This window comes from Agrilus planipennis, unplaced genomic scaffold, assembly GCF_000699045.2.
Source record: "Agrilus planipennis isolate EAB-ADULT unplaced genomic scaffold, Apla_2.0 scaffold201, whole genome shotgun sequence".
Classification (NCBI taxonomy): Eukaryota; Metazoa; Arthropoda; class Insecta; order Coleoptera; family Buprestidae; genus Agrilus; species Agrilus planipennis.
In genome coordinates this window covers 73,047-88,913 of record NW_020439103.1, presented here as the reverse complement: position 1 = coordinate 88,913, position 15,867 = coordinate 73,047, and the positions used below count along the sequence as shown (strand labels likewise).

At 35.5% G+C, this 15,867-nt stretch overlaps 1 protein-coding gene across 1 annotated transcript in view; it reads right to left on the bottom strand.

Annotated features, from left to right (window-relative positions):
* Positions 1-12,428, bottom strand: part of LOC108740607 (neurotrimin-like) — an 80,421-nt gene extending 67,993 nt beyond the window's left edge. Inside the window, exon 1 of the mRNA XM_025977507.1 lies at positions 12,220-12,428. Coding sequence (XP_025833292.1) covers positions 12,220-12,280 — 61 coding nt within the window. The 5' untranslated portion in view covers positions 12,281-12,428. The remainder of the gene's footprint in view (positions 1-12,219) is intronic.
* Between the last annotated feature and the right edge of the window lie 3,439 nt (positions 12,429-15,867).

Genomic DNA, 15,867 nt, shown 5'->3' with positions numbered 1-15,867 from the left:
AATTTAACGGACGTGAAGTAACGAACTGATAATGGCGAACGTGAAATTTCAAAATTATAGTGTCATTTTCAGCAACAATTTATCTTAGAAAAAAAAAAAAAACAAAAACGATATCAATCATTATACATCATCAGTAATAGGCATTAGCGATTACTTTCATTAATTAAAGCTTTCGATTCAAAATATTTTCATTTCCTCTAATTTATTATTTTATGTTCTCTTTTGTTCAACGGAAATCGTTGTGCTTTTTACTTTTAACTTCATTAATGTATAACGATCGTCAGTATTTATTAAACAAAGTAGGTGAAGAAGTTTGGAGTCAATAGGGAATCGCATAGTGAGCACAGCAGCTTGGTAAAGGGGAAATCACAACAATTTACAACCCGAAGCCGGTCCTGCCCGTGTCGTATTGCGATAATTACTCTGCAACTGCATCGATACTTCTCATGTTTAGACGTCCATTCGATAAAAATGAATTAATAACATTTTTTCCATTGCTGACAGTATGTAGAATTATTTAAATTATACATCAACACATAAGAAATCCCGTCGTAACTGTTGAACAATGACATACAAATGGCGCGGTAAATGCCATCTGTAGTACGATGCTACATTTTAGGATTACATATACTCTAACAAGGTCCATTTAAATATATGGATATTTACTTGCTGAAACGAATCCCGGCGTAGCTAACCTCAACGTGATAGGCACGTTACCATAATCGAATAAAATATCATCAGCGCATCACAGACAGCTCCGACAGAACACAGAACAACTTTTACCTGCTGTCTTAACAGCGCGTTTTTGAAAACACCACAAATAATAATGTAGCATTGTACTACAGATGGCGTTTACCGCGCCATTTGTGGTGTTTTCTAAAACGCGCTGTTAAGACAGCAGGTAAAAGTTGGTCTGTGTTCTGTCGGAGCTGTCTGCGACGCGCTGATGAAATCCAAAAAGATCGAAATCGCGATCCGCTACTGGCAGTTTCGACAGAATACAAACCACTTCGAATTATTTTATTCAATGACATACTGACCTACTTAATGACTTATGTTGTATTACTGAATTGGCTTATTAAACAAAAAATATATGAGTAAAAAATACAAAAGTAATACAGCACTGATGCTAATTGCAAGCTGATTAAATGCGGTGTTGCATTACCGCATTTCTCTGAGTGATTAACAGGGCCGGCTTGGGCGTTTTCATGTACTTTCAAATACGGCTTTCTCGAAAACGGTGAACTTTTGGATCAGCTAATGCTTACATAACTGTCTTTTTTTTGTAGAGGTCTATCACTTCCTGCAAGCGTTGCATTTATTTCAAAAAGACTCTGTATAAAAAGCGGTTAGTACCTGTTTGTGGTGTTTAACATTTCGATTAAGAAAATTTAAATGGAGACAGAACGAGGCATTTTAAAAATCCCCGTAGGATGTTTTGTTTGACGTAATGAAAATATGATGTTCGAGTAAATTTATCCGTTCAATTAATTCTAACGTCAGGCGCTCTTCAAAGTTTTTTTTTGCCGTTTCTGGAAATGACAAACCCAATAAAATGAAGGTGTATATTTATCCTGACAGTGGGAGTCATAATTTTCTTTTTTGTTTGCCCCCCATTGTTTTTTCGTGACATTTTTCATTTAAGCAGAACTTTTTTTTATCATGACTCTAAAACAGGATGCTAAATATAATCATAATTACTTTCTAAGTTATTCTGTGTAAGGCAACCAATGCATTTATTGTAATGCATTATGAAATGTTTCTAGTTAACACGTGTGTTAGTACCTTCACAAGTCTCGCAATACACGAAATGCAGAAACTTTTTTATATTTGACTGAGTATGATAGAATTAAGACCAAGTACATACTTGGCATATCCATCTCGACATTGCTTCAGCATATCGGGCAAGAATCGGTCGAGAGTTTTTGAACTACCTATTCCGAGCTCACGTTACTGAATGATCCTCCCTATAGCCCGGATCTTGCGCTTTATGATTTTTGGTTGTCCACATATTATTAAAAGCCAGTTAAAGGGTCAGAAGTTCACAACTATTAGGAAAATATTTCAGATATGACCTGTGTTTCTGTAGCATCTGGTAATGTTTTAGTAATTTAAATATATAGATATTGTTTGGGGATTCTGTAGCTCTACAACGCCTATTCCATTAGTTACGACATCTTGTTTTTCACTACCAACTATCTTAGACGAATTTAATTGGCTAAGAAAGACGAAAACATTGTTTAGAATCCAAGAGTATAAAGATTATCTTTTCTTCCCTTCTGTATTCGACAAAGTGCTGTTTTGAATGACATTTAAAGTTATCCGGGTTGAAACACTCGGTTAATTTCAATGGCTTGCTTCCTTAGCTGCAGTTATTTAAACCTGTCATTTTGCCGCTCTATCTGTCTAAATCATTAGGTGAAGTTCCGTTCCGGAAGGGCTACACGGACCGAATTTAAAGTAGCCCCTAAGGACTAGAGCCAGTCTCAAACAAAATTGAGGTAATTGCCTGGATTTAACGAACCGAACAATGACAATGAGGGTAATATATTCCGATTGGAACTAAAACTTAAAGTTGTATAATATTTTAACCTGAACCGATGCCTTCTTTAACGGATACGCGACAGCTAAAGACACCCTTTCATCCTCTAATCTTCACCCGACAGGCACATGTTCCACTCAAAAGGTTTGATGATGGAGTGGAACTCGAAACTCCTAGATTTTATTGGGAAAAGTTAATCTTGTCGAAAGCCGGCTATGTCTTCACTTGTCCTTACATTAAGTTTTAGCCAAAAAGTTAAATATTAAAGTGGGTTCACTTTTCTTGGTCTATATCTCTTCTTTATACCTTAGTGGTTAGATAAATACGGGTTTAACTTTTAAATGTTTTTAGACGATAGGGCGCCACCTAAAGGCGTATAACCTAACTCCGTCCAATATAAAAAGTTCGCAATTTATTAAACGTATATATATTATTAATCATTGTTTATTGTCGACTTTTGGCTTTATTTTATTTAGATTTCCAAAAGGTCCGAATGTTACCAACTCGTACGTACCCCTACGAACGACACACGTTGTAAAGGGGGAGCGAAGGTACAAATAGAAAGCAACACGTTATAATTTAGATTAATTGTGTCCTTGCAGAGCGCACTACCACTCCTATCACGAGATCTTCTATTTATTAATGTTCTCAGGTGTAGTTGCATGAGATAGCGATCTAATGGAGGAAATATTAATGTGCAAAAGCAATGTAAATAAGTGCCGCCAGCGTTCCTGTACCTGTGGATGTATACGTGTGAGCGGTTACCACAATGGGGGTGTGCATTAGTTTAATCACGAGTTTCAATCGTTTACAAACTTCTTACCACGTGAATATAAAATCGGCAGGTTTTTTACCTGTCTAAAATATTGTTCATCATCATCATCATCATCATCATCATAAGGTGTCCAGCCCAAAGGCTGGGTGGACACGCACCTCCAATTGACTCCATCTTCGCATATCCATCCATATTTACTTAAAATAGAGGGTGTTTGTGAAATAAGTAGCAACCTTTGCTTTTTTGCCGTTGTAAACTTGACGAATTCAGTCAATCGAAGGTGTTGACAGTAGGTCAGTGTGTCGTTGTTAAAGCAACGATCAAATGTTACAGTAATCGTAAGGTACCGCCTAGAATTACGGATCATGAGCGTCGACTCCCGAACCATATCACCACTAAGTTGAAATCCTTGACACGGGTCCTCCTATGTGTCAGGGTGGCGTACCTTAAAGAAGTAGTTACTGCATTAAACATCATGTGTAGTATTGGTTTTGTTGATGTTTACTTTAGCTGACAGACAACAGGTATTGTTTATTTTCTTCGTCGTTGTAGCTTCTGAGTCTTATCTCAAGTATGTGCAGAGGTATACTCCTAGGTTGTTAATTCACGCCCAGGGCCGGGCTTCGAACTGATTGGATTTATTTTTTACGTATCAGGCATCGAATTTCATGAAAAGTATTGATTAATATGAGAAATCCGTAAAACAAATGTGCAAGTAGAAAAAATCCATATTTTGTTGATGGAAATTTGTCACTGGTTAAAGTAAATTTATTATCAAGGTTTAGAAACTGAAATATACCTACTTACACTTAGAAACTATTCCCTTCTTCTAGTGTAAATAAGTACCCACTTCACGCCCAGGGCCGGCTTCGGATTGATTGCTTTTGTTTTTTACGTATCAAGCATCGAATTTCATGAAAAATATTGATTAATATGAGACATCCATAAAAACTGTGTAAAGAAGATAAAATCCATATTTTGTTGATGACAATTTGTCACTGGTTAAAGTTAATTTATTATCAAGGTTTACCTACTTACACTTAAACTATTCCCTTCTTCCAGTGTAAATTAGTACCTAATTCCGGCGCGAGTTGCACATGCAGCTTCGGGACATCCCGCAAGGTTTCACTTAAATATAATATATATCTTTGCGGTTTAGTAAACTTCCAAGACTACCCGCCAAGTTCCCGGTTAGGAGGGTGCTGCTCGTGACGTGTTTGCTGCGGGAACTCGACCGGCAACTAATCCCCATCGAAGAAGGTGATTTACTTATGGCAATTATCGTAATTGAGAAGAAAGTTGAAAATTTTTGAATTTAAAGGCAAGCTCGGCTCTCAATACCTTGCCATACCACCCTTTCCGGATTGTACGAGAACATTGGGGGAGAAAACAGAAATAAAGGCAGTTAAAGTGAAATATGAACGGGCACTTATTGGTTTCATAAAACCAACAACTTCCGAAAACCATTATAAATTTCAAGATATATACGGAATCACAGGTATCAAAGTGGAATTCCAAGTACGGTTTACAACTGTAGTTTTGTCAAAAAAGAAGTTATTTATTACAAAAATCCTAAAATAATTCCGTGGTTCGTGTATTTTTGTAGCAGATGATGCGCTTTTTAGTTGTACCAACGAAGAGTGCATTGTTAAGTAGATTTCCAGCGGTGAGTTTAATGTCAAATATTAAAATTAATTAAAGATGTTTTTGAAACCCCAAATCTTATTTAACAGATTAAAACATAGACTTATCTATCACAGAATTAATTTTTGAATTGATCTTTCTCTCTACAAATAACCTCAAATTAATGAGAAAAAATTGTTGATGCTGTTATTCCGTTGCCGGGAATCGAACCCGGTTTTACACATCAGTAACCTCCAAGCAGATGACAGCAGCAACAGTTTTCCCTCATTAATATGAGGTTATCTCATCATCACCATAAGGTCGTCAGTCCTAAGAGTTGTTGGACACGTACCTCCAGTATACTGAGCTAAACTTCGCATTTTCCTAAAACTAGAACAACCTATATCCTTAACTATTTGTGAACAGTAATTTAATCTAGGTCTACCTCTACCCCTCCTAACTCCTATTTCTGCCTCTAATGTGTCTATAACTAGACCTTCATGTCTGAGAAGGTGTCCTACCAACCTATCTCGCCTACTTTTTATTGACTTTCATAGAGTCCTCTGTTCTGCTATTCTTTCTAATACCTCTTCATTTCTAACCTTCTCTATCGACGGCATCCTAATCATTCGCCTGTAACACCACATTTCGAACGCTTCTAACCTTTTCCTTTCCGCCGCGCCCAACGTCGATGTTTCGCACCCGTACAGCACCGCGCTCTATACATCACCTTTAACAATCTTTCTCGAATTTCTAAATTAATAATTTGCGAACAAAGAAGTAACGTGTTTCTGTTGAAGGCGACTCGACCCTGCGCTATCCTCTGCTTTATATCCCTACTACTCCTTCTGTCCTGACTATCTGACATCCTAGATACTTAAACTCAACCACTTCTTGTAATCTTTCGTTTCCTAACTTTATTTCGCTCTTTTCCTACTTTTTTTCCCTTTCATACCAGTATTTTGGTTTACTTTTATTAATTTTCATACAATACCGTTTTGTCAATACCGCTTCCAGTTTATTTAAATCCCAGCAAGAGCCGGCGCAGCGACAATTCTTCCTCTTTAATTTGGGGTCATCTATATTGGGTAAAATCAGTTCAAAAATTAATTCACCAATACATGAATTAACGCTGCAAAAATTCAAAGTATCTCAGACGTAGCTATCATCCCAAACTAGGTAAATACAATGGAACGTTCTAAATCTGTTAAGCGAACAAAACTGTTTCAAATCGTCATTCTCGGTAGTACAGACAAAATTAAACTGTTTAATCGAACAATTCAGACGCCTAATTTCTTCCAATTAATTAAACGTTTGAATAACGTAAGATGGAGTGAACTAATGACGTAACAGAGCGTACTGATTTTAATTACTGTTTGCATGTTCAGGATGTGTTAACTACCGTAACGAAGTGTAGCATTGGACTTTTTAATCTGTCATAATTTACATATTATCTCCGTAGTACGTAAAGTAGCCGTATGCAACAAAGGGAACAAGCTCATCGTCATTTGTAATCTACCCATTCATTGTATTAATTCATTTCTCTACATATATATGTATAAATATCCGCTCCTTTTGTCAAGGGAATTAGCTTCGAATGGAAATTTCTTAACTTCATCGATACTTAAATAAACCAAAATAAGCTTTGACTAGCCCCAGTCTAATATAAACATTTGATAACGAAAATCAGCGACTTCTTTTACTATATCGTCTTCTATTTTATATTAGTTATAGCCATACTTTTATATCTCTTGCTATATGTAGTTGTAGTTAATTATTAAGTTTCTTTTTTATTGTTAATCTGTCATCAATAAGCACTGAAACTATGAACCAAGTAGATAATATCGGCAGAAGTCCACAGTGGTCATTTTAACAATACCCCGAGCGCCTCAGTACTATACAATTCCGACCACAGATGTAGCAGTGGTGTAGGTACTTACCCGATAGGACGTACCTAAATCAGGGATCGTGTTGATGAGTCAAAGAAATTGTGTCCTAAATAAAACAAAAGGATGTCAGATATAAAAAATAATTGAAAAAAAATCACCGTGCTATTTCGTTTTCAAAGTATTTACTATTTACTCTTAACTTCCAATCTGTGACATTCAAGAGTGAACTTTGTATTATTTTTAATCTTCAACTCCGTTTGTTTTTATGACAAACAAATACTTTTTAGAGTTCTAGAAAATTATGATTACTTTTATAGTAATTGAAAGTTGTAGTTGCAGCGTAGGTACGTAAACAAAATTGATTATTTATCTTCTTTTCAATTAATTATTGGAAACTTTTTCGCAATTTTGACAAGAATTTCATTAATACTTCAAACAAAACACACTACATACCTCAAACCCCGACGTCAAAACACAATTGTAAGAAGATTAACTTTGATATAGACTACTTACCTACACATATATAGGATCGCATGTCTACGTTCGCAATTTTTTTTTCTACTTCTTATTATTTTTTGATGTAGAATTGTGTTTAGAAAGCGTTTGTTTCGTATTACTACGTACATGTACACGGAAACATCCTATGTATACATAAACGATAGACATACATATAAACATAGGTCCGTTTCGCGTGTACTAAGATAAATTTCGCAGACCCCACTATCAACTACCCTAACCGACAATAATTTTCGTCGAACGCGAATGCGAACGGTCTGCTTGGTGCACTTGCTCCTCGGCTGTGCACTCCGCTCTTTTAACGGCATACCATTAATTTAACTATCTTAGCTAATTTATGTCGGGCACTTTTCTCGCTGTTTAGATGCTCTAAAATGTCGATAATGGCCCTTGTCGCTTCAAAACTTCGCTTTGTATTTGAATACGCGCATTCTCAAAAGCATACGTGCCGTTTAATGAAGTTCGACATTTAACACATATTAAAATTGACTTTTCTTATGTAACCCAAAAAATCTTTTGTTACTAAAACTTTTCGTAAGTGTCTCGTTTCTTTTATGTTTTGTCAGCATCGCTAAAAAGTGTTCACATTGTTTAATAATATCTCGGTTTAAGATTGTAAATTAGCGGTAGCTCGGGTCTTTTCACATAATCAAAATTTGATCGAAATATTTTAATTATAGGTATCTGACGATCGAATCAGCGGCTGTTTACTATTGGTGCATTATCCACTAAGATACTGAAAGAATTCATTTTGGGACGGTTCACAATTTGTTAGTCAATATGTCGCTACAGGTTTTGAGCAGACTAAGGAACTTGCTCAGGTTTTAGGTATTATATGACATTGAAAAAGAAGAACTTCGAAATACAGATTTTCCCTCATCATCTACAAACAGTAGGATCTGTTTCTTTTTCTGTTGCAAAATGCCCCCATTTTTTATAGGCGGTTATTTGCGAGGTTTGGGGTAGTATTTTTATATTATGTATTTTCTTTTTTGAAAATTTCACAAGTTTCTACACGAAGATTTCTATTATTTCAGATAATCTATCAAATGGATGAATTACCAGGGAAATTCAGCGTTTCCGGCTGGAGTGTTAAGGAACGAACTGACCGGTAAGCTAAGATTGATTAGTTATTTCTTTTATAAAGAAAATATTGTTTCTACTGGAATAACAGAAGTAACGTAGGTACCTACGTGGTGAAACAACAATTTATTAGGTATTATTTGATACCGTTATATTGCTATTCTCTCTACAATTAATATTATTTCTCTAGGTATTAATAACACGCTAATTATGGTCTAAGTCGTGTTATAATTCGTAAATAAAATTAATTAAATAACAAAAATGGCGCTAACGTCTCACTCTCTATTTTTTGTCGTCTATATAATACGACTTGAATTTGAAATTTATAAATTTGTAAATGTGAATTTGATATCGGAAATGAAGGAAAACAATATGATTCTTATGGTGAATATAGAGTAGAACCTCGATAAGATAAAGACCAAGGGAAACGTAAAGTAATTTGAGTTATTGAGGTTTTTACTTACTATGGGTTTAAGTTTAAGCTTTAAAATTATGGATTTCCAGTGACTTAGAAAACTCTTCAGCTTTTTACTTTAGTATAGATCCATTAACACTAATGTTTTTATATCTACACTGTCTAAACCATGTAAGTAACAAGCATTTTTCTAAATTAGGAAATTCAGCAATTCTTCGTCTTTTACATAGATGACTTTCTCCCGATTCAAACCACTTTTCACTGCTTACTGAGGTGCGATGCCCAAATTATTCGTTTAAGTTATAGAGGGTTTTTATTTTAAGTATTAGAGGTTTTGAACTCCGAGGGAAAGGAAACACAAAAGTTTATGAATTTATGGAGGTTATTACGTTATCGAGGTTCAAGTTATCAAGGTTCTAATGTACTTTATAGTTCTAATGCATATATATTTAAAGTTAGTGTAGCAAGAAGGGTTAATGCATTAAAATAGTAAGCTGCTTCAATGTCAAATGATTTTGATTAAAAGTTTCTGAATTTGTATATTTTAGGCCTCCCATTTTCGAATATACTTACGGGAAATTTTGACGTTAATAATTGAACAGCACTGACTTAAATCTCATACAACCATTAAATGTTACCTCATTTTCAATGAAATTGCCTAGAGTCAAACTTGGTAAATATCGACACTCACTATACAATGTCTTTAAATTATTCATGGACCTTCTGAAAGTTAGATGTCGTGAATGTTTAAGAACTTTTGTTTTATTCAAGAAAGAAAACTGTTATTACACAACGAACTTGTATTAAAGTTCGTTGAGCGTTAACAACTATACCACTCGATAGAAAGTTTTAATTAAATGACCTAATTAGGTACCTACGCAGAGTGTTGATTACAATGAAATTTATACGATCGTTCTAAATTCTGATTATTCTTAAAACTTATTCAAAGATTAAATTGTTTCTGTGCATGTAACAACTGCTGACCTGCATGATATTAAGTCAAATAATCTATTGCTAAATATACAGAGTTCGTTATAAGTTTTTTTCTCATAAAAAAAGTGCGCATGTCGAAGGCTATTAAAAAATAAAACAGGTAAACACAATAAATTGACTTCAAATATTATATATAAAAGTAATTATGAGTGCTGTCGGCACAGAGCAAAGTAGTATTGCGTAAATGAAAGTTAGTATCAGCAATTTCTTATGCTGAAGTGTACGATATGTTGCATAACTATTTACAAACAATTCCTTTAAATTTAATTTTTCAAACAATTTTTAACACAAAGAAACTGATTAAACAAATTGTTCACACATTGTGAATTTAAACCACTAGAAGCAATGGTGCTAACAGTTTCGAGCTAACAGTAATTAATATGGGGGAAAAACTAGAGTATTCTAAACTTATTTTTCTTGACATCCGAATCATCCCTTAACTTGTAATGGATGCAATGGTTTATTTTATACACAATATTAACGCCTAAACCTATCGTTGGAAAAGTCTACAAACCTATGCGAAACGTCGGACACGGTTTAAAAATTAACAAATAAATTATTTACCTCCCATCGCTACCTTGATTTATACATTCTTAACGTGTTTCCTTTTTATTGGCTAACAAGCTTTTCTCCGTAGCTTTGCTTGCGTTGATGTCCTAGATAAGTATCAAAGATCATCGAAAATGCAATAGTTTGGTAAATAGTCCTAAGTAGGATCATAAGGATAAAACTAGAATGTCTAATAGTCTAGGTTAAACATACAGTTTGCGTCGAATGGCAGTAAATATTGTCCTTCTTTATCGAGAGATATTCTCTATGTCTTTTTCTGTACCCCTGGCAATGTGTAAACAAAACTTCGTTATGATCGGCTGAGAAATTAATGCGTGAAACAAACAAAACTCACATTCTCGTTTATATTATTAGTTAGGATAAGACACTTCATCGGGTTTAATGTATCTGCAGCTTATTTGTAGCGAACAGGATTCCATATTATTTAAGGAAGCAGCATACCTAACGTGTTAAACTGTTATGTTGAACTTATTAGTTCTTAGTATAACTAAATATCCAATTAATCATTTACAAAACCAAAATGGCCGAATGCGAACGAGTTCCAAAAATGTGACGATATGTACCTGTAAGTTAATACTTAAGAATGGTCCTCGTCCTGGTCCAACCTCATCCTTTGAAGTGGATTTTAGAAGCTTTTAATGACAAAAGTACGAACGGAATAAAATTGTTTATTATTATTTATTAACATTATTTAACAATTAAGTGATTCCTAAAATGAATTAATGAACAAAGATTACGTATTCAAAGCGTGATGATCCTAGTATTATTTGTACGTAATAGTTTGATTGAACAAATTACAGATTAACGTATCATAATGCCAACGCCATGATCGCTCTCTAATAGGGCGATTTTGTGTTTATTACCTTCATAAATTTGTCACAAAAGTTATGGTTATAGGGAAATTAGAGTAAATCGCTAGAAACTACGAATCTACTTCTGTAAGTATCTCGCTTCATAGCTGTTAACTGTAATTGTTTATTTATAACTTACTGGGTTTCCAAGCAGTTAAAAGGAGCACGAATTTACGTCAATTTAAGTATTTACAATGAAGCTAATTTTCCACAAAAAAAAATTGTTCTTATATCAGACAATTAAAATATAAAAATGACTTCTTATTATAGTACCTATAATCCAGTAAAAGGCTTCTGCTAACTTATTACTAGTTCATTTGATAAAGGCATAAGAAATACACCAGAAGGATGATGTTAAAATAAGATATTGCTTAATTTTTTACAAAAATATGCAGAAGACAATTTTAAAAAAGTTTTTTGTCCTTAAACTACAGTTATATTATTTCGGTGATTTCTTAAGGGGGCCTCATAATTAAGACGACCCCCTTTTCATAAGACTAATTTTTCAATTTTAACAAACTGAAATAGTACTTAGGTACGTATTTAAAATTAAACGCTGTATCACCAATTAAATTACAATTAAAAATTAAAAATTATATAGTTACATATATATTTATCATCGACATATAATTAATATTATTTGACGTAGATGTTTCATTTCATACCTAATCGCTTATTTTATCGCTTGAAAATTACTAAGTATTATTTTCCCTTCATATTATTATCGTACAGCGAATAATTCTAATAAAGTTTATTAGCCTGATTAGTTAAGATACTCTAACAGGAGGATTAGCGTGTACAATACGAAAACAAAATATGCATGCTGTAAGTTATTACAGAAATATTTGTCGTAAAGTATATCGTATGTATACTAAACAAGAATTATTTTGACTCGAAAAGAGTTTCTATCAGGTAGGTATCTTGAATAAGTGAAAAGTTTTCTAAGGTAGTTAGAAACCTACCATTTGCGTGAAGGATCGCGACAAACACTGCTGCGATTAGCATAAACATTGGCGACAGCATACCAAAGTGTTGGTGAAAGCTTCAGAGCCACTTGTACTTTATTGCACTCGCGCTTTTTCTCAATAGCGTCGGACCCGCGCCACGTCCTATGTGTTACGTATATCACAATTACAAGCGTTACTATCAACAGTAGCGATAGGACTGCAATCACCGCACTTGATCCGAAGACTCGCCCGCGCGAATCGTTTTCAGACGGGCGAGAGTCGGTAGCGGTTCTCGGACTCGGCGAATGACAACTCCGAGAAGTATCGCGCAAGTCCTCCGCGCGCGCGAACACGTGTGTTCGCTTTTATCGCAATTGCGCCCTCATAATATGCTCATTGCTAATATCGGATGATAGAAGGGGCATTAGGAAAGACGATGCCGCGTCGAACGACGGATACGACGGTCGATAGGGTGATGGTGGCGAAGAGGAGCATCCGAGAACGACCGTTTATATGCTGTCGACGCGATTCCAAGCGAACAGTCGATGGAATTGAATCGGAAAACGACTTAAGCCTCTCTCGAAACTCTCATCCTAACCACGACAAACAAGTCGATACTTCACAGCACAATAGTACAAACTACGGCGAATGCACAATCGCACAAAGATCGTCACTCTGAAAGAATTGTAGCGTCTTGAAATAGAAAAGCTTTTGAATCCTCATGAAAATTTCACGATGTCTCAGCGAAACCCGACTAGAATTTGGGAGAGGGGCGAGAGGTTACTTAGGGTCTCCACGAGGCTAGCCACACAGCCTCACGAGGCTGTCCGGTAAGACACAAAGGTCGTACAACGCTTGCCTCATTCCACTTTGGGAGATAGTCACTCGAATTATACCAGTTGATAAGTTTCTCTGAGATATTTGATGTTTCACTAATCGCACCCCCTCCCATTAAGACAGATGATGGAATGATTCATATGTGGAGATTCTAATAGGAATATGCCGAGAAATCCCTCTATTGACATGACCCTGATTTGACACATAATGCATGCCCTGCATTTTAGTCGGACCGTTGAATATCCACGAAACATACTTAAGTATACTAACAGGAATATACAAATCCAAACAGTAAAAGATATCATCATCATCATCATCTTCATCACCATTATCAACACTATTATCATCGTCATCACTGGACACGCACCTTCAATCCTCCCTATTCTGAATCAATTTTCGTGTTTCCCACACCCCTAACTGTTTGAGAACAGTAATCAAATCTAGGTTTCCCTTCTTCGCTTCTGTTTCTGTTTCTAATGTTCCTCTAGGTAGCCTTCATGTCTCAAAATGTGCCCTGTCATCCTATCTCACCTTTTTCTTATAAACCTTCATAGAGCTTGTAGTTCTACTGCTCTTAATATCACCTCATTCCTAAACTTTTCTATCCAAGTTTTTTTTTATCATTCTCGCACAATATCGCATCTTAGACGTTTCTTAACTTTTTTATTTCCACGTTTCGCACACAACCCTGCTCCAAATAACACATACAATGAACCCATTTATTGTTTTACATGGCGACGGCGGTCATGACCCTTACTTTAACATTACCTATTTCGTCCTATTACTAGGCCTCCTGGTCCCTTATATATGAAAGAGACCTATCTAATCTCTACGAGCCTTGCAGTGCTGATATCCGAGCAGTTTTGGCATCTTGCTCACCTGCTCTCCCCAGCCGGGCTGAATCTACTGCGAGTACGAGTTCTACTCCACTCGAGTTAATCCATAAGGGGGGGGGGGGCTATGATCTCCCGTAGTACTAGTCAAAGTCACTGGTGAACATTCATGCAACCCATCTCAGACAAAATTACTTGCAACTGGCACTGATGGACCAGATTTGCCGGGTTTTGGTAATTCCGGTACGCATCTGGAAGTATCAAGCGTCTCTCCGTGGAGATACTGGATGGTCTTTATAACCAGGATCACTAGGATGTTCCCCAATTACAAGTGACACTTAAATTACCTTGAATCCAGACAATGGGCTGAATGCCCAGGCGAAGCTACGGACTAACTCCGAGGGGTTTCCCCCCTTCTGTATGCATGTTCCCGCCCTCTAAATGACAATGAAAAGTCTGAAAATTTTAATCTTTACGTTATGCAATGTCGCTACATTTTCATTATGAACGGAAGTGTGAATTTGGCTTCGAATTTGATCAACACCGATTTTGTTCATTATTAACTCTGCATAACTGATTATTATTATCACAATCAATGATAATTATAATATATTTCATTATGTATGTAGACAATATCCATAATTTACTATCACTTAATAATAGTTTGATAATTTCATAACTTCCACAGGAAATTTCCATAAATAACTACCATTCGTTATAAAATTTTCATTTAGTTACTAATTAATCATTAGTGACCAAATCAATGTGTAAGATATTAAATATTTAATTAAGTACGGAAAATTATTTACCTCGAATTAAAATGTAAAATGTTGAAGGTTGATAAAACAATTTTCCCCGATGTTTTTAATTTTTTGGTTTCAGTTCGATGAAAACATAATTCAATTATTAAAAAGTTAGACTTTGCCTTTACGTCATCGACATAATTTGTACGAACCAATAAACAACGTCATAGGAAGGGTGTATTAATAGTACGATAAGTTAGTAAATGTTAACTACAGAAATTCGAAAATGTCATTTGAATAAGTGAAATTAGTAATGAATTGATGAACATAATTTAGAAGAAAAAATTATCTGAAGTATCGGAAAATAGTATGTTTTTTAGGTTGTAACAATACTTTCTTAGCTACAAGTAAGGTGACGAAGAATGCCAATGCAATTTTCAATCACTCATAGAACAGTGAATTACTTAAAGACCTAATTATTGGGTTGTTCGGAAAGTCATTTCGTTTTTTCCCGACAGAGGATTTAATTGTATTCTTTTGCACCCAACTTCACATTTAAGCCGTATAATTTTTATATGCTTTGAGAGCTCATATAGCAAGGCTTGTGTGTGAAAAATTCCAATTAATTCTACGCAGTAGTTTTTGGTTGGTGCCCTTTTAAATATGGAGAGCGATAAGCAGCATTTTCGACATATCTTACTGTTTTACTACAGAAAGGGTAAAAATGCTGTTCAAGCCAGAAATAAATTGACTGATGTGTATGGAGAAGGTGTGTTGACAGTACGCCAGTGCCAGAACTGGTTCGCTAAATTTCGATCCGGAAATTTTGATGTAGAAGATGCACCACGTTCGGGAAGGCCGGTTGAAGCTGATAAAGACGCGATAAAGGCATTAGTTTATGTGAACCGGCGAATAACAACACGTGAGATCGGATTGAGGTTAAATTTATCAAATTCAACAGTTTATGACCACTTGAAAGGTCTGGGATTATCCTTGAAGCCCGATGTATGGGTTCCCCATGTTCTCACAGAGAGAAATCTGTGTCGCCGCATTGACGTCTGCGATTCGCTTCTCAAACGTCACGAAAATGATCCGTTTTTGAAGCGCATCATCACTGGGGACGAAAAATAGGTTGTATACAACAACGTCAAACGCGAGAGGTCGTGGAGCAAAAAAGATGAACCGGCTCAAACCATTTCCAAAGCCGATATTCATAAAAAAAAAGGTGATGCTGTCTGTTTGGTGGGATT